Source organism: Cordyceps fumosorosea (genome assembly GCF_001636725.1).
Source record: "Cordyceps fumosorosea ARSEF 2679 chromosome Unknown scaffold_14, whole genome shotgun sequence".
In the NCBI taxonomy this organism is placed as follows: Eukaryota; Fungi; Ascomycota; class Sordariomycetes; order Hypocreales; family Cordycipitaceae; genus Cordyceps; species Cordyceps fumosorosea.
The window spans coordinates 250,849-272,237 of record NW_017387314.1 but is presented as its reverse complement, the minus strand read 5'-3'; the positions used below and the strand labels follow the sequence as shown (position 1 = coordinate 272,237).

At 53.6% G+C, this 21,389-nt stretch overlaps 7 protein-coding genes across 7 annotated transcripts; 4 read left to right on the top strand and 3 right to left on the bottom strand.

Annotated features, from left to right (window-relative positions):
- Positions 1–2,715: 2,715 nt before the first annotated feature.
- On the top strand, positions 2,716–5,470 carry ISF_05741 (Glycosyl transferase, family 2; the record flags this gene model as incomplete). Its single annotated transcript, XM_018849346.1, has 2 exons — positions 2,716–3,147; positions 3,230–5,470. The coding sequence occupies 2 exons, from the start codon at positions 2,716–2,718 to the stop codon at positions 5,468–5,470; spliced, it is 2,673 nt and encodes an 890-aa protein (XP_018703373.1).
- A 1,724-nt stretch (positions 5,471–7,194) lies between these two features.
- ISF_05740 (hypothetical protein) lies at positions 7,195–7,557 on the top strand (the record flags this gene model as incomplete). Its single annotated transcript, XM_018849345.1, has 1 exon — positions 7,195–7,557. One exon carries the CDS (start codon positions 7,195–7,197, stop codon positions 7,555–7,557), a length of 363 nt encoding a protein of 120 aa, XP_018703372.1.
- A 258-nt stretch (positions 7,558–7,815) lies between these two features.
- ISF_05739 (phosphotransferase enzyme family protein) lies at positions 7,816–9,047 on the bottom strand (the record flags this gene model as incomplete). Its single annotated transcript, XM_018849344.1, has 3 exons — positions 7,816–7,842; positions 7,919–8,552; positions 8,614–9,047. The coding sequence occupies 3 exons, from the start codon at positions 9,045–9,047 to the stop codon at positions 7,816–7,818; spliced, it is 1,095 nt and encodes a 364-aa protein (XP_018703371.1).
- Positions 9,048–9,287: 240 nt separating this feature from the next.
- On the bottom strand, positions 9,288–12,035 carry ISF_05738 (hypothetical protein; the record flags this gene model as incomplete). Its single annotated transcript, XM_018849343.1, has 4 exons — positions 9,288–9,299; positions 9,906–10,732; positions 10,805–11,530; positions 11,582–12,035. The coding sequence occupies 4 exons, from the start codon at positions 12,033–12,035 to the stop codon at positions 9,288–9,290; spliced, it is 2,019 nt and encodes a 672-aa protein (XP_018703370.1).
- Positions 12,036–12,965: 930 nt separating this feature from the next.
- ISF_05737 (elongation factor 3) lies at positions 12,966–16,319 on the bottom strand (the record flags this gene model as incomplete). Its single annotated transcript, XM_018849342.1, has 1 exon — positions 12,966–16,319. The coding sequence occupies one exon, from the start codon at positions 16,317–16,319 to the stop codon at positions 12,966–12,968; it is 3,354 nt and encodes a 1,117-aa protein (XP_018703369.1).
- Positions 16,320–17,874: 1,555 nt separating this feature from the next.
- ISF_05736 (Zinc finger, DHHC-type, palmitoyltransferase) lies at positions 17,875–19,803 on the top strand (the record flags this gene model as incomplete). Its single annotated transcript, XM_018849341.1, has 2 exons — positions 17,875–18,981; positions 19,030–19,803. 2 exons carry the CDS (start codon positions 17,875–17,877, stop codon positions 19,801–19,803), a joined length of 1,881 nt encoding a protein of 626 aa, XP_018703368.1.
- Positions 19,804–20,472: 669 nt separating this feature from the next.
- Positions 20,473–21,153, top strand: ISF_05735 (hypothetical protein; the record flags this gene model as incomplete). Its single annotated transcript, XM_018849340.1, has 3 exons — positions 20,473–20,571; positions 20,757–20,808; positions 20,924–21,153. 3 exons carry the CDS (start codon positions 20,473–20,475, stop codon positions 21,151–21,153), a joined length of 381 nt encoding a protein of 126 aa, XP_018703367.1.
- Between the last annotated feature and the right edge of the window lie 236 nt (positions 21,154–21,389).

Genomic DNA, 21,389 nt, shown 5'->3' with positions numbered 1-21,389 from the left:
TATGAAAAAGGACAATGGGCCGCTCGAGACAGAGTGCCTTGTCGTCCATGGACAAAGTGAGGCGACATGGCGGCCCAACAGAGGCAAGAGCCAAAACTGCTAGCTCAGTCGTAGCTTGTTGGGAAGCAGCTAGCATCGCGATACCTGCAAACAAAGCATCCACGGATAGACGAGGGTCGAAGGTTGTGGCGCAAGCTTAGCCAGGGGAGAGAAAGAAAATGCCGCCGCTTTAAGATGGCTAGGAAATTCGCCAGTTGAACTATGCGTCCCGTTCCGCCACCAGCCACAGGTACAGCAACTTACCCAGTAAACTAAAAATCGAAAAGCAAATCCCAGCAGCCCGGTCGACTGGGGCATTTTGCGTGGCGACCAGGAGAGGGAAGCTTGTTGAGCTAGTTAACTTGTTAGTTTTAAAGCCATCTACGGTGGGTAATTTCAACTTGGTTGTCAGGCTGCCTTTCTGGGCTGCTAAGCGAATTGAGGCAGTGAGTGATGAGGTCGGCGGCTGCGGTCTGCGCGTGGGAGGGGATTGCTGTTAACAGATCGGATTGGCAATCTCGAAGCCGAGGAAGCGGGCCATGGATATCCAGCAAAAGTTGAATGGACAGGCCAAGCTGAAGCGGGAACTAACCACAGGTCTTCGTACCTGGACCGTCCGCGTTGCGGCCAAGCGCCCATCTTGCCAGCGTTGCGATGCGGTGTGGTGGAGCGAAGCGGGTTTCAGCAGTGCGACACTGTGAGCCAATGCCCGTCGGGTTTGCAGCACGGGCGGCTAACTGGCAGCTGGGGTCTAGCAAGCAATAAGCTATCAGCAGGCCACCAGGGCGATTCGCCCGCCCGTAGAGCGATGCGTTGGTTAGCAGGGACTGGAAAGACATGGCAGTTTGGCGGAAGAGAAACAAAAAATGACACGGGCCAGCCTTCGCGAGCGCCAGTGCCAGGCAAAGCGAAGCACCGGCTGCCATGATGGCTTGCTTGACCAAAGTAGGAAGTTGTTACGCCTCGCTTCGGCCGCCACAAGGCTTGGGCTGTTGGGTCGGCCGACAGAAGCCATCGTCGCTGCTAAACTCATCTTGCACAAGCTTCAGGACGGCAAGGCCTGTTTTCTGGTGAACTACCCTACTGCTAGTGAAAGCCGGGTTATTGTTTTGTAAGGCATTGCACTAGCTACCTAGTTAAAGAGCGAACTAAAATTCGGTCGCCATTGCATCCGTATTACTATTCAGTCTATGGATACCGAGCGCCGTGAGCACAAACTCGGGAGAAGAGGAAAAGAAAACGTGGTGGTAGACGCTAAAACCCCCAGCGGGTCTGACCTGAAGCACACACAAAATGCCGCCGCCGCCAGGGACAGTGCGGTAAACCATACCGTGACGAGCCAGTGTCTAGGCGAAATCATTCTCCAGGCTCGCTACGGTACATGCTATCAGAACATAAACCTGATATGGATCGGATCCTGCTCGCTGGCGTTTCAGTGCCAAGACCCAGCTCCCAGCCAGTCAACAATCAATTTCCCCTGCTATCCGGACACGGGGTTGATGTACGGAGGGGCTGGGAGTGGGCTTTCCATAAATAATGCCAATGACAGGCCGGGGTTGGAGGGCAACACAGGACGGTGAGAAAAGAAACGAAAGGGCATAAAAGGAAAAAACAAAAAAGGTGGTTGCTTCGTATTATCCTCACTGTACTCTGTGCCGGTATTTGGCTCGTACAATGCAGGTTGATGCATGCACAACCCACCCCAGCCCAGCCCAGCCAGGATGCGCTGCAGCGAATCATGCCAGCCGCAAGTCTGCGTTTGCCAAAAGTTAAGCTGTACTGTGCAGTGGGCCGCAAATATTTTCCTCTTCGAATTTCCACCTATACATACTTTGCGGATAGCTGTCTTGGCATGCAATGCACTTCGAGGCTGCTTGGCTATCTTCAGCATGCCCTGTGCCTTTTATTAACATGCCCTCCCTGTTCGCACCTTCCGTTCTGAAAGCTGGCGCACCCGCCTCGTCTTTGGGTGTGGCGTTTCTTCGGCCACGCCCCCATCCCCTCCTCCTCTGCCCCTCTCCAGGCTCCACTCCCGCTCCATTGTCTCGCCAGCTAGTGCCGTTGTGCGCCGGCTGCTGCATCCTCTCACCATTTTTATTACTATCCTACCGCACAATGCGCAGGGGACAAGGTACAAACAGAAGACAATTGGAATAAAAAATAGCCTGTAAAAAAAAAGATCGAGGCCGATGGTCAGCTCCAAAAGATCGGGACCACCTAGTCCAGCGCTTTGCGCAGTTCCACTCTGCATGTGGTCCTTGCTGCTGGCTCATACGAGCCACGGCCCTTTACTTGCAACCTTCGTCACAACCTTGCCTCTCTTATTATCTTGTCCTCCGCACGTAGGAAACCCCCGCCTGGTCATTTTTCCTCTCCATCTCCAAGTACGACCTCACTTTTTTTTCCCTCCTCTTCTTTTGGTCACCCACGCTTGGGCAGTTGCGATTTCTTCTGCTCATCATCTCACTCGTTCTTCGTTTGCGCTCGATCGTCCCTTCGCTTTGCACTAATACTCCTGGCCGCTCTCTTCATCCTCCCATGACTGTCTAGCAGCAGCATCTTGCAACCAGAGAGTCAAGCCCATACACAAACCGGGCGTTTTACGTCCTGCAGCCTGACGACTGCAATCTCGACCACCTCCATCAACTTCCACATTCCTCAAATAGACGAATCGCAATGGGCATCGGAAGCTACTTCAAGGCGGGCAAGAGCAAGGCCGCCGCGCCGCCGCCCTCGCCGCCTCCCGCTGCTCCCTCACGACCCGAGAGACCGGAGCGATCCCAAAACACAGCAATCAACGAGAAACCCTTCAATGCCAACGACATGGAGCTTCAAGCTCCCACGCCGCGCTACAGCTCCCGTCCCGGCTCGACTCGCTCCGGCCACTCTACGCCCTCAAACCAGAGCTCCTACATGCTAGACGAAATCAAGCATGAGGTCATGGTTAACTACCTCTACCAGCAGCAGTGCTCCCAACTCTGGGTCAGCGACGGCTCTGGGGAGATTGAGGGTGTTCTCCTGCGTAAGTCGCGCGGACACTACATGGCCTGCCCTCCTCAGCTCGTTCATTCTCCGTTTGCGCAAGCTTGTTGCGCTCTCAATGTTCAGGTAAGCCCGATTCTGCCAATCCCAGCTACGTCAGCTATTCCATCTCTCATTGTTTTGTACCCATTGGCTAACAGAAGTGCAGTGCGCCATGACAGTCAACTCGCGCGTCATCAAGACCTTCCTGCAGTGGTCTCCTGATGCCGTCGATGTCCCACTCATGAACGGTCTTCGCGTACAGATTCTCCCCACCGTGGAGGATCTGCCTCGCGCCCGCAAATATCAATTCGCTGCCTTTGTCGCCTCCGAGGGCCTTCTGGTGGTTTGGGACGACGATGCCCTGCATCTAGTTCAGCGCGCCAAGGCCATTGAGTCTGAGCTCATGGAGCTCGTCTGGAAGGCCGGCAACAGCGACGAGGAGGAAGATGAAAAGCGCGCTGGCGCTGTCGCCGAGGCTGAAATTGACGAGGAGAGCGGCGAGGTCAAGCCTGAAACTCGCCCGGTCCATCTCCAAAACACTATTCTCGTCTCCCTAACTCTCATTCTCGTCATTGTCTCACTCGGTGCTGCTTGGCGACAGCTGGCAATTGAGGTTTCCGTCGACAACTCTTACATGCGTCTCGCCCTCGTCGCTCTCATGCCCCTCCAGATCTTCTTCACTCTCTTCTTCGCCCAGGTCATCGTCGGTTGCTTGGCCCAAATCTTCGGACCTATTCGCCAGCTCACCATCAACTCCAAGTTCTATTCGGCCCGCCCTCCTCCTCGCCTGACCACGCCGATCCTGCCGCACGTTACAATTCAGTGCCCTGTCTACAAGGAGGGTCTTCAGGGTGTTATTGTGCCCACTGTGAAGTCCATCAAGCAAGCCATGTCTACCTACGAACTTCAGGGTGGTTCTGCCAACATGTTCATCAACGACGATGGTCTCCAGCTCCTTCCTGAGGAAGACCGCCGCGCGCGCATCGAATTCTACGCCGACAACAGCATCGGCTGGGTTGCCCGTCCCAAGCACGGCGAGGACGGCTTCGTTCGCAAGGGCAAATTCAAGAAGGCCTCCAACATGAATTACGCCCTTATGATTTCCTGCAAGGTGGAAGAGAAGCTTTTGCTCGTCAACCGCACCCCCGACTGGAGTCAGCACGATGAGGCTATCGCGTACGAGCAGGCCCTCAAGGAGGTTTTGGAAGAGAATGGTCGCGCCTGGGCCGATGGCAACATTCGCGTCGGCGACTACATTCTGCTGATTGATTCTGACACTCGTGTTCCCGCGGACTGCTTCCTGGACGCTGTGTCCGAGATGGAGCAGGGCCCTGACGTTGGCATCATGCAATTCTCTTCTGGTGTTATGCAGGTTGTCCACACCTACTTCGAGAACGGCATCACTTTCTTCACCAACCTGATCTACTCTGCTATTCGTTACACCGTCTCCAACGGTGATGTCGCCCCCTTTGTCGGTCACAACGCCTTCCTCCGCTGGTCTGCCATTCAGCAGGTGTCCTACCAGGACGAAGATGGCTACGACAAGTTCTGGTCCGAGAGCCACGTGTCTGAGGATTTCGACATGTCCCTCCGTCTTCAGTGCAACGGTTACATTATCCGCCTCGCTGCCTGGGCCGGTGAAGGTTTCAAGGAAGGTGTCTCGCTGACCGTCTACGACGAGCTTGCTCGATGGGAAAAGTATGCCTACGGCTGTAATGAGCTGCTCTTCCACCCTATTCGCACCTGGCTCTGGCGTGGTCCTTTCACCCCTCTCTTCCGCACTTTCCTCTTCTCCAACATTCGATTCACGTCCAAGATTACCGTCATCTCCTACATTGGCACGTACTACGCCATCGGCGCCGCCTGGATTATGACGACGGTCAACTACTTCCTCATGGGCTGGTTCAACGGCTACCTGGACAAGTACTACGTCGACTCGTGGCAGGTCTGGTTCGCCATCATCATTGTCTTTAACGGCCTCGGCAACATCTCGCTCGCTATTATGCGCTACCGCATCGGCGAGCGCAGCCTGCTGTACGCCATCTACGAGAACTTCAAGTGGACGCTCATGCTCGCCATCTTCCTTGGTGGTCTGTCGCTGCACGTCAGCCAGGCGCTCCTCGCTCACATGTTTGAGATTGACATGACCTGGGGCTCGACCTCCAAGGAAGCCGAGTTTTCCAACTTCTTCATCGAGGTTCCCAAGGTGCTCAAGAGCTTCAAGTTCTCAATCATCTTTGCCCTCGTCGCCATCGCCGGCATGATCATCCTTGCCGTCGCTCCGTTTGTGCCCCATGACTGGCGCATCACTGACTTTGTCGCCATCCTACCCATGTCGACCGTCGCGGCCAGCCACTTCCTGCTACCTTTTGCCCTGAACCCAGCCCTCATGACCTTTTCCTGGTAAACGCGTCGCCGTGGAGGGCTTTCCTCCTTACCTTGTGATATACCAATCTCGCGCTTATTACTCTACCCTCCTTACACACAAAACTTTCCTGCCTTTGCCATGCACTGCGGATCAACACCGCCAGACGTGGTGATGGCACATAATCAATTCACAAAATCTTGCACATGTCGATGCACCAACAACGGAACCAACCCACACATTTTTAGACGCATATTATATCGGAGTTTACCGGCGTCGCGGCTCTGGCTGAGTCTCATTGTCCTTTTCCTTCGAGGGACTTTTTGTTTTATTTAAAGGTTGTTGGATACTGCTCCCTTTTTCCATTTTGCATACAATCTTTTAAGATGTAGCTGAATGTGCTCTCATGCATCGTGTGAGATATTTCTACTATTATTAAAGAGACTGCTGGGCAGCGGGCCTCCCTACCTACCTATTAACCTGCTTTGAATGGTCGAGAAGATATCTGATTGCTCATACTATGCCGATCTATGTTAATACCTATTACTATTACCACGAAGATATAAAAAGAAGTTTACAATATTTAGTTTAAAGTTTTTGCGCCAGTAGTGTGTTGTGATTGCTGACGCAAGTCACTCGTCATGCTCGCGGGTCTATCTTATTTTGAGGACATCTCGGTAGAACTACCAGCCTTTTACGTCTTGTCACAATCACGCCTTGGATCGGCTTGATGCATGAGCAGACTAGCAATTACGCCTGTTAGTCTTTTGCTTTTTGCCCATCTCAGCCCGTCCAGCCAAGAGTTGGTATTCATGCTTGTCCTTACCACAGCTACCCCCCCTCCCTTTCTGTATGTGTCCCTGTCTGCCCGCACTCCCCCTACATGTCAAACCGATTTTTACGTCAACGCAGCTTGCACACGTGCAATGGACCTCGCGCAAAGCAACATTGCTTCTGGGAAAGACAAGCTCCGTTTTGTCGTCGCTGGAGACGAGGGTGGTGTGCGCCTCCCGAGTTTCGGTCTAAACTTGGTTGTGTAACGATTACGACGGGTAAAAAGAAGGGAAGATGTAAAATTTACTTGTGTCTTGTGTCTTGTGTCCGCTACGATCGCGTTCCCTTTTGCCGCGACAGTAGCACGCAGACACCCGCGACTCCGCCCACGAGGTTCTACAGCAGTTCCGTGAAGCCCGTCCCCCCCCCCAGGATCATATGCATTGTTGGAAAGTCAGAGGTGAATTTGTTGAATCGCCACTGCCTGCTGTTGCACCAGCCTGCGCTCTCATCGCACACGCGGTTCAACACTGGCCGGCTTGCTGCTGCTCCGCGGATGTGCCTTCGAGTGCACAGGTCGTGTCGGATGGGATGAGATATCGTACGCCCAACACTAGTTAATCCTGGCTTCAGGTTAAAAAGCCTGTCTTACTTCCCCAATTCGCTTGTACTCTGTGTTTGTTTTTCTATGCAGGTACACTGGTCTGCTCTTGCGCCAGCGTAAGACCTCGACCAAGTGTGACCACCCAAATATCAAGAGGCTCGCACAGGTTAGGAAACGATCGGGATGAAGGACACAAACGTCACGTAGAGAACGAAATCGTTTCACCCAAGCTCCTACGACCTTGCTTCTTCTCCTTCCCCTTCTCCATCTTCTCGTCATCTGATCTTTCTCGCCGATTTGCACGGAACCGTCGACGAACCTCTTCGCTGCCGCACACCGACCACGTCCATCTAGCAAACTTACAGCTACAGCCCCCCTGCCGCACACCATGCCGCTGGATAAGAACCTTGACCTGGGAGCGCTTAAGCACAACAGTCCAGAGTGGCAGGAAACCTACAACAAGATTGGGGAGCGAGCGGACAACGCTCAAGCAGTGCGCAACCTGTCCAAAGAGACGCAGGAGACGCTGCTCAAGAGCGCGAGCAGCGCGGTGGAGAGAGGCGGCGACAGGACGATGAAGACCCTAGAGGAGCAGCTTCTTGAACTTGATTGGGTGGTGTTGGAGGCACAAAAGGCTTTCGTTCGGACCATGCATTCGGGACAAGAAGTGCGAGAAGTAGAGGAACATCAGAAGGCGAACCGGAGTGATAAGACAACCACGGCGCAAAAGTCCCGACAAGCGAAACAGTAGCTAGACAAATAAAGGGCTTTTATTTAACAGACCTTTGCGATGGCGACCTTGCAGCTTCCATTGCGTTGCATGATGCCATTTGTTTCGCCTCGGCCGCAATCTCAGGATGCTTTTTGAAGAAGTCGGACTCTGCCTTTTCCAGATCGTCTCCGAAATGTATCCTAAAATATTCGGAAAATGAGTTAGTTAAATAGCGCGGGTGGCGTATCAGCCGAGCAAACCAAAAGTTGTCGTTCGACTTTTGCCCGCTGAACCACTCTAAGCGCAGTCCCTCCGCGCGGGGGTCTGAAAGCGTAGCGTCGAAGAGCGTCTTGGCAAAAGTCAAGTACAGCCCTCGAAAGCATTCCCTGGGGCGAATCACCCACAGCGGCGGGGTGAAGAGCTGCAACGGAACGGTGTGGGTGAATTCCCAGTCAATGATGCCTTGGATCTTCAAATCATCGTCGACGATGATGTTGCATGGCTGCATGTCGGGATGGTGTAGGATGAAGGGGCCAGCCTCTAAAGGCTCTTGAATGAACTGATCGAACTGCTCTCGCATGGTATGGAGTGCAAATAACTCATAGCGATAGTCATCTTCTGAGAACTTTGGCTCGGGTGTTGCGACGTCCTGGGTTAGAAGTTGATGTTGTGCGCGCATGTATTCGGTTGCGGTGGTCATAGACGGCAGCTCGGATCGGTGCTCGTCTGCTATAATCGATAAAGGCGCGCCGAGCAATGGCTCTTCAGACGTCGTCAGCATCAGGGAGCCCGGCTTCGGGAAGGTGAGGCCGCGCAGCTGTGCGAGATAGTCGATCAGTTGGAGGAAGAACTGCTTCTTGGTGGCGTCGTCGGCTTGGTACAAGATCTCCATGACGGGGTCGGTCAGCGGCCTCCCGGGAATCATGCTTGAGATGAGGAAGATTTGGCATTGTGACTCATTATTCGTCAGCACTGCGTCTCTCCCAAACGCGTGGACTACCGGGACAGGGATCGTCGTGTGAGCACGGATGTAGCTACGGCATCCACCATTAGCATCATACCACTTAAACGGAAAGTCTAGAACAAGGGCCCTACTTGAGTGTCGCGACCTCACTTTGGAGCTTCTCCCAGGGCTTGTGCAGGCTCGGCTCTATAGGGACGCGAACGGTCCAGCGCGTGCGGCACTCGGCAAACTCGACGAAGAAGCACGCGTTGAAGCTCCCGCAGAGATGATACAGAACGTGACACGGCGTACCGCCGTTGTAACGAGATGCAAGATTCGCCACACGTTCATACTGCAGCGCGTCGATGAAGGAATCAGCAGTAGCGTGAGCGGCCTCGCGCGGCAGCGGCAGCGGCTCCGGGGCGGCGTTGTTGTTGTTGTTGTTTTTGTTGCTGGCAAGCTCAACGTCCGGGGCAGCTGCGTCACCACGACTGAGGCGGGGCCAGAGGCGAAGCAGAAGCGGTTTTGAAAGGTCCCATACAAGTCGCAGGAGATGAACAAGGCCAAGGTAGAGTCGCTGGCCCATTGCGTCGCGGCGGGCAGCCCCAAGGCGATGATGGGGAGAGGGGGGTTTGAATCGACGGCAAGGAAGCAAGCTGGCCTGGGAGGTCGGTTGGTTACTCCATGGTAAGTATCGATTTAGTCAGCAGCCGGGCGGCGCCCGGACAGAAGTGAGGTACCCTCGAACCCAGCCGGAGGTGCCGAGTAATAGAGTCGAAATGTTAAGGAAAAGGATTAATTGATGAGAAGTAATACGACTGTAGAATCAACCGTTGGCCTTGGATTGCGTTAGTGGTGGGCTGGCACAGGAATTAACTAGCAGCGCTAAAAATAGCAGTGACTTGGGCTATGTATGTAAGTATGTAGATCCGTCCGCTGTCAAGGGGACAAGTCATTTCCCCATCTCAACTTTGCAGGTTTATATTGTCTTGCGGTGCTTCATTACTCGCCTACTAGCCTGCTTGCGACCATCTTCTTTTGCTTCATTTGCCATAGGGCCCTTGACGGAATCCGCATATGGCGCAGGTTCAGCTCCCGGACGTCGAGGCGGGTGATGTGTATGATATGGACCTCCCCCATATGGCTGATATGGGCCTGGAAATAACGAATATGGACCATATTCTGAATATGGAAGTCCCTCATTTTGAGCTCTCTCAGGTTGAGCTCCCGCACATTGAGGCGGGTGATATGGATGAAATGGAACCCCCACATATGGACCTCCATATGGAACTCCGTACGGAGATTCCCCATATGTAGGTCCCCCATATGTAGGTCCCCCATTTTGAGCTCCCGAATCTTGATTCCCTGGATAGCAATGCTCATATTGAAATTCCGAATAATATTGATATTCCGAAGTTGAAAAAGCGGCCGGGTCTGGATTCACAATCTCGGTGCTGTAGACTCGCAGCCTCCTCCACTCCTCCTGAACGACGCTCGCCAGAGATTCAGAGTGCGTGCATCCCGCTACAAACTCCCCCCAGCCGGCCGTTGCAAGGTCTTCTTGGATCCGTGACCAGTCGATCTCTTGAAGATCCAGAAACGCCCCGTCCGTTCTCTCACGATCGCTCACCGCATACGCGAACCGGATCCAGCCGTCCAGCATCTGCTTCTCCGCCTTGTACACGCTAGACTCGGCGAGGGACAGCGAGTCCGACGACTTCTTGTACCACTCTTGGGTCCTGGCGCTCGACTCAAAGTGCTTGAAGAGGCCGCACTGCAACCGTGAATCTGACGGGAGCCGTGGCCGGAGCAGTCGCGCGGTGAAGTGGATATGCAGCCCGATGCTCTCCCCCATCTGCTGTTCTAGCCGAAGTCCTCGGAGTCTCTGCTGCTCAAGCCACAGCTTCTCAACCTTATGCGGCGGTAGATCGCAGTTTGATTGCCTCTGGTGTAGCATAAAGCCGTTCAAGAGCTTCAGTTCGTCTTGACCCGCCTCCTCTCTCAACCCCGATTGTTCCAATGCATCTCGCAACGCTTTGCCCCGAAACGCCTCTTCACGTTTGAGATACTTGGCCATAGCCTTGTCTAGTTTCTTTTGCGAGGGGAGAGAGTGCAAGTCGAATTGAGCAGTGTGAATACCCTCAGCGTCAGTTCTCCTTCTTCGCGCCTGAGCAAACTCGTCCAGGAAGACATCGCGACTGCCGTCTAAAAGACCGAAGCTCAGGTAATATGGTAGCAGCCACAGGCCCTTCCGCGATTCGTTGACTCGCCCTGAGTGGATGCAGTGCAAGAATTAGTTTTTGAGCATCGAGAGCCGCCTTCGTTTGCTTAGCCATGCCATACCCTTTGTGATTGCCAGATTATTGAGACACATTACTGGTGCTTTCCACGACCAAGGCGACAGTTTGTCCACAAATTTTGTCGATTTAAGGGGCGTGATAAAAGGTCTCAAGCCCTCGGTGTCGAATCCTGCTTCAGAAACGGACTTGATTCGGGAAATCATCCAGAAAAGACTCAGCGTCGACAGGCCAGGATCGGTATGCCCACCCCCGATGTCCGAGTGACAACCAACAAAAGCGCACTGTTCGGCCGACAGTGTCGTGTCAGTCTTCGTTTTCCACAGGACGGGCTTGAAGCTCCGCCTCTTCTCGTGCAAGGAGACGGCGTGGAAAGCGTGCTTGACGTTTTCCGGGACCTGATCGACCGGGAACGAAAGCTTCTTCTTCCACGGCCGGAGCGACCTGACTGCGCTGACGCAATCCCACTCGGCAAGCACATGAATCTTGGCGCCTTCCGTTCGAAGGGCTCTTAAGCTGTCCAGCTTGGTGTTCAGCTCCAGTTCAGCCCCTTTCTTGTTTTCCTTTGCTCTCTGCCAGGAATTGTAAATGGAATGGAGGAAGACTAGGCCTTTCCGCCGAAGTAGCCCGACATCGTTGATAAAGCGGGCGAGGCATCGAACAGCAAAGGCACCTCGAGAAAACCCGACCAGGATGATCTCGTCTAAGCGAGATCGCCCGTTGTAGTTGTTGCAGATGAAGCAATAGGCGTTCAGGATGTTGGCGTCAATTCCTGCTGGCAGCTTAGAATATTTATTTCGTTGTATCAGACTGCTCTACGTACCTTTTCCAAAAGCCCCCGAGAACAGACTGTCGACTGCCAAAGACGACTGCGTGCCCACGCCACTCGAGTAGTAAACAATTTGACGGACAACGCCGTATCGTTGGTTCTCGCGGGGGAGCTCACTCTCTGCCAACAAGTTTTCTGGAAGCTGAAAGGCGTCGCGACCATACCGAGATACAGCTCTGGCCAGTTTTGCCACGTTGGTCAGAGGTGCGCTTGCACCGGACGCGTTGTTCCAAGTGCCATCGCAGCAGACAAAAAGACGCTTCCTCTCATGGTCGTCTGCGAGCCGCTGCATTGCCTCGTGCGCAGTGACCTTGGGCCGGATCAAACCTGGATCATCGAACAATCCTTCCAGTTTTTCAGCATGTTCCGCGAGATTTATGGTGGAGGATTTGGAGCGATGATCCTCCGTTTTGGCATCGGAATCCACGGTCTCCTTGGCTGCCTCCATCTTGACGATGCAAATAAATCACTGTCTGGGGCAACGAGCGTGCAAGTAGATGTGAACACCAGAAGAAGGGGTAGGCAGCTATTATGTATCGGCTGTTCTTGACCATCCAAGCCTGAAAGATGCGTGTCTTCAACTAATTATAGGTACAGTGCCGGGAGGAAACTGCCTCGGAGGGTGGCCGTGGACACATGGTTAGTCGAAGCATTCAAGACATGACGTGTAGGTCCACAGGCAAACAAAGCTGTCTGTCTGCAATAAGCCGACAACGGTTCAGCCGCCTCCAGCTAATGTTGGAACAACAGTGTCCGTATTGGTTAGTAGATGGTCTCTTGTGCAGGGCCTTGTTGTCAAACTGCATTGGTGGCTGCGGTGAGACGCGGGCGCTGCCAAGCCAGCCACAACCGATGACAGAGAAATTTTCCTCCTTCTGCTAGAGAAATGGAGAGGTTCAGGTTGCTTGTGATCTTGATGCAGAAAAGAGCAAGGAAATCATCCCCAGGGCAAGGGTAGCTAGCTAGCCAGAGTCCCGACATTTCTTGCTAACAAGCTTCAATTTGATATCTTTTAATCTATTCTATAAAAAGACGTGCAACTGACGACAGCATTGTATCCCTAATGAAAAACCAAAAGACAATTCAGAAACGCCTCTATCTATTTGTTTCGTTAAAAATGCTCCAAATCCCTCTTCTGTCATCCATCATGTGCATACACCTGCCAGCGCTCTACTGGGCCGCCTCTATGCAAGCCACCGATATCGAGCGACATTCCGTATGTATACCCTCATGTATGTAAACCGAACCCATTTTTGTATTCCAGGAAACCAAATCCCTCTCTGTTCTCGTCTAACGTCGCCTGTTTTTCTTTTTTTGCTTCTTTCAGATACTCCTCTGTATAGATGTGAGTCGACAACAATGTATAAACAAAGCAGGATTACTCCTCATCATCAGTATCAGGAGGATGAGGTGTGCCCTTAGGGCTGTTGAGCCACTCAATGTGACGCAGGCGACGACGGGCCTCGCGCTCCTTGAGCTCCTTCTTGGTCATCTTGCGCTTCTTTCTGGCTTTGAACTTCATGTCCGAGTTGTCTTCAGCACCCGAGTTGACAGCCGACGAGACCACCGAATTGGCAGCAGTCGATGCAGCAGTCGAGGCGACCGCGCTGGCCACGCCGCTGGCCGGGTTGCTGCTGTCCTCGAAGCGGTCCAGGCTGATGGCGGCGGTGCCGCGCAGTGCTACCTGGCCATCGCGTACGTGCCACTGCTCGGAGCACAGCGCGCCAACAAACTCCTCGTTGTGAGAAATGAGGATCACGCCGCCCTTGAACTCGCGGATGGCAACAGCGAGGCCGCCCAGCGAGTCACGGTCCAAGAAGTTAGTCGGCTCGTCAAGAACCAGCAGATGCGGGTTGTTCCACATGGCACCCGCAATCACCACCTTGACCTTTTGACCACCCGACAGCGAACCAATCTCATTGTGGTTAGCGATTTCGGGATCGAGGCCGAGATCCTCAAAGTGCTTGGAGATGACCGATGGCTGCAGCTCGCGGTAGCCGAGACCCTCACGGGAAGCCTCGTGGTCATCAAACTCCTGAACGAGCTTGTCGAAGCCGAGCTCGATGAGCGTCTCGCGCGAAACTTGCGAGTTGTGTTTCGGCATCAGACCACGCCACTTGACCTCGTACTGGAACGTCTTTTTGTACTTTTGACGACCCACAAGGGCCTCAATCTGTCTGGCAGACTTGCCATCCTTGAGGTCCACCCACTTGTCGAGCTGGGCACGGTCGGCGTCGGAGAGGAGACGAGTCTGCTTCATGTGGACTTCGCGGTCGTCACCATGCTGGTAGCGCCATTGAAGGTACTGATTCGGGGTCTTTTCCAAGTGCATCTCGACGTGCTCCAGCGCGTGCTGCTTGATGTACCCGATACGCAGGTTAGGATGCTTCTCAACCTTTCCAGTGTTGGGAATGGCCTCTCCAGTCAACAGCTTGATAAGCGTAGACTTGCCCGCGCCGTTGGGGCCGATAATGGCAACACGGGATGAGAGTGTCAATTGGCAGGATACTTCCGACAGGGAAGGCTTAGGGGAGCCGGGATAAGCGTACGAGACGTTGCTCATGCGGATGATGGCACGAGTCTGGGACTTGACACCGGTCAGGATACCCGGAGGCGGAAATTTAAACTGGACATTGCTAGCAGACAACGTGTAGTAGCTCTTAGCCTCAGGCTTGATCTTGACAAAGTTGGCCAGGTTGCCCTTGTAGCAAGCCAGCTTCTTGTTAGGCTCGTAGTGGTAGATATCGGTGGTAACGTTGTCAAGGAAGCCAGAGTCGTGAGAGACGATCAAGCTGGTGATGTCGGGGTGGGATTTGAGGTAGTTCTCTAACCAAGCAATGTTTGTGACATCCAAGTGGTTAGTAGGTTCGTCAAGCAGCAGTACGTCAGCCTTTTGCAGCATGGCGCGGGCCAAGGCGAGCTTCATCTTCCAACCGCCGGAGAGCGAGCCGACTTTTTGGCTCTGGCGACCTTCAGGGCCAGATGTGAAGCCAAACTCTTCTAAGACTTCTGAAATGCGCTCGGTACCCTGAGGGCCGATTTCAGGGTCCTTGGCGACAAACTCCAGAATGCTGATATCAGCATCTTCACCCTGGTTGTGCTCAACGTAGCAAGTGCGGAGGACGTCTTGAGGAGGGAAACCCTCAAGCTTGCCGTTCGCAATACTTCTCATAAGAGTAGATTTACCGGCGCCGTTGCGGCCACAAAGGCCGTAACGGTGACCCTTGAGAAGTCTCAGGTTGGTGTGTGATAGCAACAGCATACCACCGTAGGCAAGAGAAAAGTCGGCATTGACAATCTCGACCTCGCCGTCGTCTTCCTTCTCGGGTACGCCAAATCGGCGCGCGTCTTCATCAACGTAGAATTGTTGAACGGCGTTGCCGATAGTAGTAGGTATATCGGTGTTCTGAACCAGATTGTGTAGGTAGGGCGTGATGCGAGCGGCGATGCGAGTAACGAATCGGTAGTTGACGTCTGTAGCTACCATGTCGCAAATATAAGGCTCAGCCTGATTGTAAAGATCGAGCTGGCCGGCGAGACCATTGTTCTTCTGGACTTCGGCGTCGAGGACCTTGGCAACATCTTTAGGGGTTGTGCGGGCAATGATATCGCTGTCCTCGCCCATGGCCTTCTTCATGGTAGCCAGGGCACGCTCCGCGAGCTCACGGACCTCAGGGAGCGAAGCGCGGTCGCAGACGCCCTTGACACCAGGGGTAAGCTTAGGAAGGAAAGTACGGGCCTCGATGGGATCGTGGACAAGCTTGGTCAAGTTCTCAACAATAACGACTGTCTGGCGCAGAATTTCCTGAGCAGTATTTGGGTTGTTCAGGGAGCGCTCCAGAAAAGGAGTGAGCAGCGCGAGAACGGGTGAAGTGACGATGGCGACGAAGGTGGTCTGCGAAAGAGCGTGGATCGCCTTCTGCAGCGTCTGAGAGGAAGGGTGCTGCATGGTGTCCACAAGGAGCGGAATACGAGGGGCAACATCGTCGTTGGAAAGAAGCGCGGTGAGAGAGTTCATGGTCTGAACAGCCTGCTTTTCAACCTCGGATTTCAGATCATGCATGCCATCCTCGACTATGGGGATGAGGGAAGCGAGCTTGGCGCCCATGGCTTCGCGGAGGACGTCCTTCTCGGCGGCTTCCTCCTTGGTGGTCCCGACAGTAAACTTGGACTTGTCGGCCATCTTCTGGAGGAGTTTGTAGGCGCCGACAGTGCCCTGCCACTTGCCAGTCTTCTTGGAGAGGTATGCTGTCAGTGCAGGAAGGAGACCAGAGACGAGGCTCTCAGCGCTGAGGCCATTGAAGAGGGCGTCGAGGCCGTACTGAGCAGCCTCACGGACGACGGCACCCTTGTCAGCTAAAGCATCGAGAGCGCAGGCAACCATACCCTGAGCAGGGTCGAGGAGGACAACTTCGCTTATAGGCTGTCGGGGAGGAAAACGCTCGAAGATGGCGCCGAGGAGGTTCTGGCTAGATTCGCGGCGGATGCCGCTCTTCTTATCGTTGGCAGCCTTTTTCAGATCGGCAATGACACCATAGTGGTTGAGACCGACAACGCCGACTGAGTTGAGGAGCACCTCGCAGAGTGCATAGCAAGCGTCGATGCAGGCGTTGGAGGACTGCGCGGTGAAAATAGTGTCGAGGAAGGCCGTCACATCTTGCTGGGATGGTGGGGGAGGGGCAGCCTTGGAGATGGCCGTTGGTAGCGACGGAGGGGAGACTGGGTGAGGCATGATGCGTGTCGTATGGGCGTTCCCTTGTGATCCCAGACTACAAGATGGAAGAAGCCTCGAGACGCTGCGCCGTGAGATGCGCGCGCAAGAAGTGGGAGTGGAAATATATGGGAGAGGGAAAAGGCTGCGTGGCAGGGAAAAGTCCCGGGCGAATTTCTACTCTGCGAGTACCTGCCATGCTGTACTGTGCATACTAAACTTTTTAATGGCAGAATAATTTTTCTTTATCTTATCGGAGGGGCCGGAGTCAGCAGCTTGCCAGCCAGCCAGCCAACCAAGATGCCACTAACAGCCCGTGACCCGCTGGGGGAGATGAATGGCTGGGGAGGAGGGGGCGATGCGCTGGGGCACCAGGCGGAAAGGCGCTTTGCAAAGTATGGAAATATTTGGACACGAGATCCGGCAAGTAGACGGAATTTTCAAAATATTTAAAGCAGAGAAGAAAGGTTGTTTCGAATGATTCTATCTCTGACACATGCCTGGTCTCTTGGTTCACTATCGCGGTCCCACCGAGCCACTATGGGATACAAGGCCGCTGATTCTTGCAACGCCTTTATTACCCCGGCTACCCAACAGAAGCAGCCCCAAGCGTGGATTAATGTTTGTTATCGTGCGTCGCTAATAAAGCATTGACGAGTTTCTTAGAATAAAAGTGCGCGAAGCAGGATCCAGATTTATAGAATACTTAGGTACTCCGTACGTACTGGTGAGATGCATACGCCAAAGGATTAATGTCTGCCAGCGACATTTGATACTGCTGTCTAAAGGTACTAAATTTTTCAATTTCTCGGCGACCAAAAAGATCTCATACTTTTGTAGTAAAGAGTACGAATTAATTAATTCCTTTTCCAAAATAATGCGATAATGTTTGCATAAATCTGGCCAACTGTCACGCCGTTGCCGTACACCAGCCAACTGCGCACCATGAGCCCTCATGTTGCAGCGCTACTTAACACCTGCAGATTTTCTTATTATCCAACTTATCACACCATATCCGTACATCTTTTGAATGTTCATCTCACATTCAAAGGTTTTCCGCATCAGTTGAGAAAGTTGATCCCCCCCTGTGGCTGCTGTGGCGCTTGGACTCCCTCAGCCCCCTACAAAAAGGCGCTCCACACTGACCACCACCCTGTATTTGGTTTAATGAGGGCCGAGACGGTCCTGCAGGAAAAAGAAACAAGGACGCTTTGTCTTTGCATCTCGCCTTCGTCCTTGTCTCGCTCCGTGGTTCGCGCCATCCGTCGCCGTCTGCTCCGCTTCTTTCCTATCTTCTCCCTTTCGACCTTTTGACCTATTGACCAAAACAGCCATTCATTGTCATCTCACCATCATCTTCACTCGACGTCCCTCTCTCTACAAGCCAACTTTGTCGCGCCACTCCTTCCGCCTTATCACCTCCTTAGCCGAACTGTAATCTCCCTACCAACACGCCATTCTGCAGCAACCTGTTTGCAGCCTTCCCACCGGGCCATTTCGTCTTCTCACATTCGCCATTACGTATCGACATGTTATTTTATGAGGCTCGATAACCAAACCAATACACTGCACAGCCATGGCTCCGAGGCTATCCTCCGAACGGTCCACCTCGCCACACGACCAGAGCAGCTTTCCGGCACCACAAGACGACAATGCTCAGCATGTGCGTCCCGCTAGCATCGTTTCCTCGCGAATGACCGACGTCGGTAGTGACGATGGTCGGTCGTCATCCAAGCAAGCCAAGAACCGCGCTGCCAAACCCGGTACTTTTGGCACTTCACGAAACAAATACCCGAGCCTGGCTCGCCAACAGCAACAGTTTGGCAAGTCTAAGCCAGTCGCTCCTGCGCCCACCACAAATCGAAGCCATGTCCCCTCCCTTACTTCCAACGCATTTTATCGACCCATGAGTTCGCAGAAGCTCCAAGCGCAAAGAGCTGCTGCTGCTCGACCCGCTGCCACTCTATATCCTCCGGCCGAATTCGAAACGCTAGATGACGGCATGACAGATGCCGGCGCCTCCACCATTGGAACCTCGGCAGCGCATCGCAAAACACCATCCGACGTTCGTCCTCAGTCTCGCGCTACAGAAATGGCCGATCAGGATACCCTCGACCGCCTGACTGCTAATGCTAGTCCTACTACTGGCCATGTCCCAACCGATAGCTTGACTGATAGCATGCGGCCGCTTAAGCAGCGACACAATAGTACGCATGATCACCCGACCTCTCCGGTAGCCGAAAAGTCCACTCGCTCCTTTCGCTCAAGTTTCCGCCTGGGCCGCAGAAGTGATGCCAGTGCAGGCCGGCACCACGGCAACAACGGCGCTGAGAAGCTTTATTCAAACGCTTCCTCACCCCGACTACGTCCGGTGGACTCTCAAGGCCGACCCGTGACGGGCGCAACCGCAGGGACGGAACATGGACACGGCAAGCTTGGCTGGGTCTATCAATACTTTGAGGGCAACACGGTTTTCTGTCTAGGCGGCAGGTGGCAAAACACCCGACATCGGCCCATGAACATCGCGACTGGCATCTTCGTACTCGTGCCCTGTGTTCTCTTCTTTGTGTCCGAAGCGTCGTGGCTCTGGCATAATATTACCCCGGCTCTGCCCATCGTTTGCGCCTACCTCAGTTTCATCTGCTTCTCTTCATTTGTTCACGCATCTGTCTCGGATCCTGGCGTACGTCTTGAGCTCTCCCCTTGATACAATATATGCTAATAACCATAGATTTTGCCGCGAAACCTTCATCAGTTTCCCCCCCTCGGAGACAATGACGATCCCCTGCAGCTGGGACCGCCAACGAATGACTGGACCCTCGTCAAGTCGGCCGAACCTTCGGCTGCTGCTATGGAAGTTCCAGTGAAACACTGCCGCACCTGCAACATCTGGCGCCCGCCTCGTGCTCATCACTGCCGACTGTGTGACAACTGTATAGAGACACACGATCACCACTGTGTCTGGCTCAACAATTGCGTTGGCAAGCGCAACTACAAGTACTTTTTCGTGTTTATTTCGAGCGGAACTCTCCTTTCGCTCTTTCTTATTGGCACGAGCCTGGCGCAGATCCTCATCTACCGGAGTCGCGAAAGCATCACATTTGGCCAAGCCATTGACCACTTTCGAGCTCCCTTTGCTCTGGTCATCATTTCTGCCTTGGCATTCTGCTATCCCTTTGCTTTGCTCGTGTACCACGTCTTCTGGATCGCTCGAGGCGAGACAACGCGGGAATATGTCAACTCCCACAAGTTTGATAAGAAGGAGCGCTATCGACCATTCAGCCAGGGCAACCTGTTCAAGAATTTTATGGCAGTCCTCTGCCGGCCGCGGGGCCCAAGTTACTACACATTCAAGGGCAACTATCAGTACGGTGACCAGCGCCTCGGAATGCGGCGTGACCTCCGTCCCCGTCAAAATTCCCAGGGACTGGAGCTGGGCTCTGTCCAAGGCACTGCACAAGGCTTTCAGGGACCGGTTGCACTCCGGGGTGAGAGTCGCCAGTGATGACCACCACCCACTCCCTTCTTTAGCCTTTTCTTTCTTTTTCTTCTCCCAAACGAAACCGATATTGTTCGATTCATCCGGCAAGCGTTCTTGTTTCTTGGCACCCTCGCTTTTTCTATTTGTTTATCATCAAACGCGAACATCATTTGACCGCACCATGTAGTGATAGAATACCCAGGTGATTAAGATAATGGGCGAGTATATGTTCATCTAGTGTAATTAGGCGGTGCAGATTAATGTCCAATAATAGTAATCTGCCACCACACGCTACCAGAAGCAAATGTATTAAATGCGTGACTACTTTTATGCCCATGGATTATGTATTGTACTGCTCGGAGTGTTCTTTCTTCTATTCACTTAAATCATTATTTACCACTTAAATCATTGCTTACCACTTAAATCATTATTTACCACTTAAATCATTATTTACCACTTAAATCTGACGTATTCTTCAACCATGCGCCTCCAACGCCGGTTTGACCCGGACCTAAGGTCTTTGCAATGGGCTGATTCCGGCGCACGTGATTCGCTGGAGCTTCCCCAATGGCCGCACTGCGCCAATGAGCTTGGGAGCTTTTTCTGGCTTGACCTTTGTCGACAACGTCATTTTCTCTCAACCTCTTCGCTCCCATCCCTAGAAACAACGAACGCCATCAATCCACAGCAACAATGGCCTCCCACGTCGCACGTCGCCTCTTTTCCACCACGACCCGCCGCATGGCCGAGGAGAACCTCAAGGCCGAGTCGAAGCGCAACCCCGAGACTCTGGTGCGTCCCTTTTTTTCTTGACTTGGCCCTCGGTTGTCGTCAGCCGCACGACCAAAGGTCGCCCGAAAAGCAGCATCGCCGTCCCTACAGCATCCCGATTGGGTGTCTAGAGGCTCAATCGGACGCGGATGTGCCGCTCGAACTTGACGGAAGGAATTTGGCTGGGCTAACGTGCGGAATCACAGATCCTCGGTGGCGTCATGGTCGCTGCTCTCGGCGGCGCCGGCTACTACCTTGGTAAGCTTTGCCTCCCTTTACCTCTCCCGTTTTCCCTCCGATTGGCACAAGAAGAATTGGCACCGGCTCGCCAAAGAAAAAGGAAGACGCAGACTAACCCAGCTCGCCCCCCCAGGCCGCAACCCTACCTCGTCGACCTCCGAGTCCAGCGTGCATGTCACCAAGGGCAGCGCGCCATGGGAGTCGGGCGACGCCGCCAAGTACAAGTACCAGCCCGGCGGCGACCCCAACGCGGAGCCGCGCGACGCCCCCTCGGCCGTCAACACGGTCGTCGTCCCCAACGTCACCCTCACCCAGGAGTTCCACGACAAGTACAACAAGTGGGGCAAGGATGGCTACCCTTAAATGTCAGCTTGCGTACGGATATGAAAGAATGCGAGGGTTGAAAGGACGGAAGGAAAAGGAGAGGGAAGACGACTGTTCAATGGCGGTCCGGAGGACTTGGGTAGACCTTGTAGAGTTGTGTAACATTTTTCAAGCAGAAGAGACCATGATATAAAACTATCTCACCCACACGCAGGTTGAAAATACGATATTGTGGTGGTGGCACCACGGTAAAGTTGTTGTGGTGTAGAAAGGTG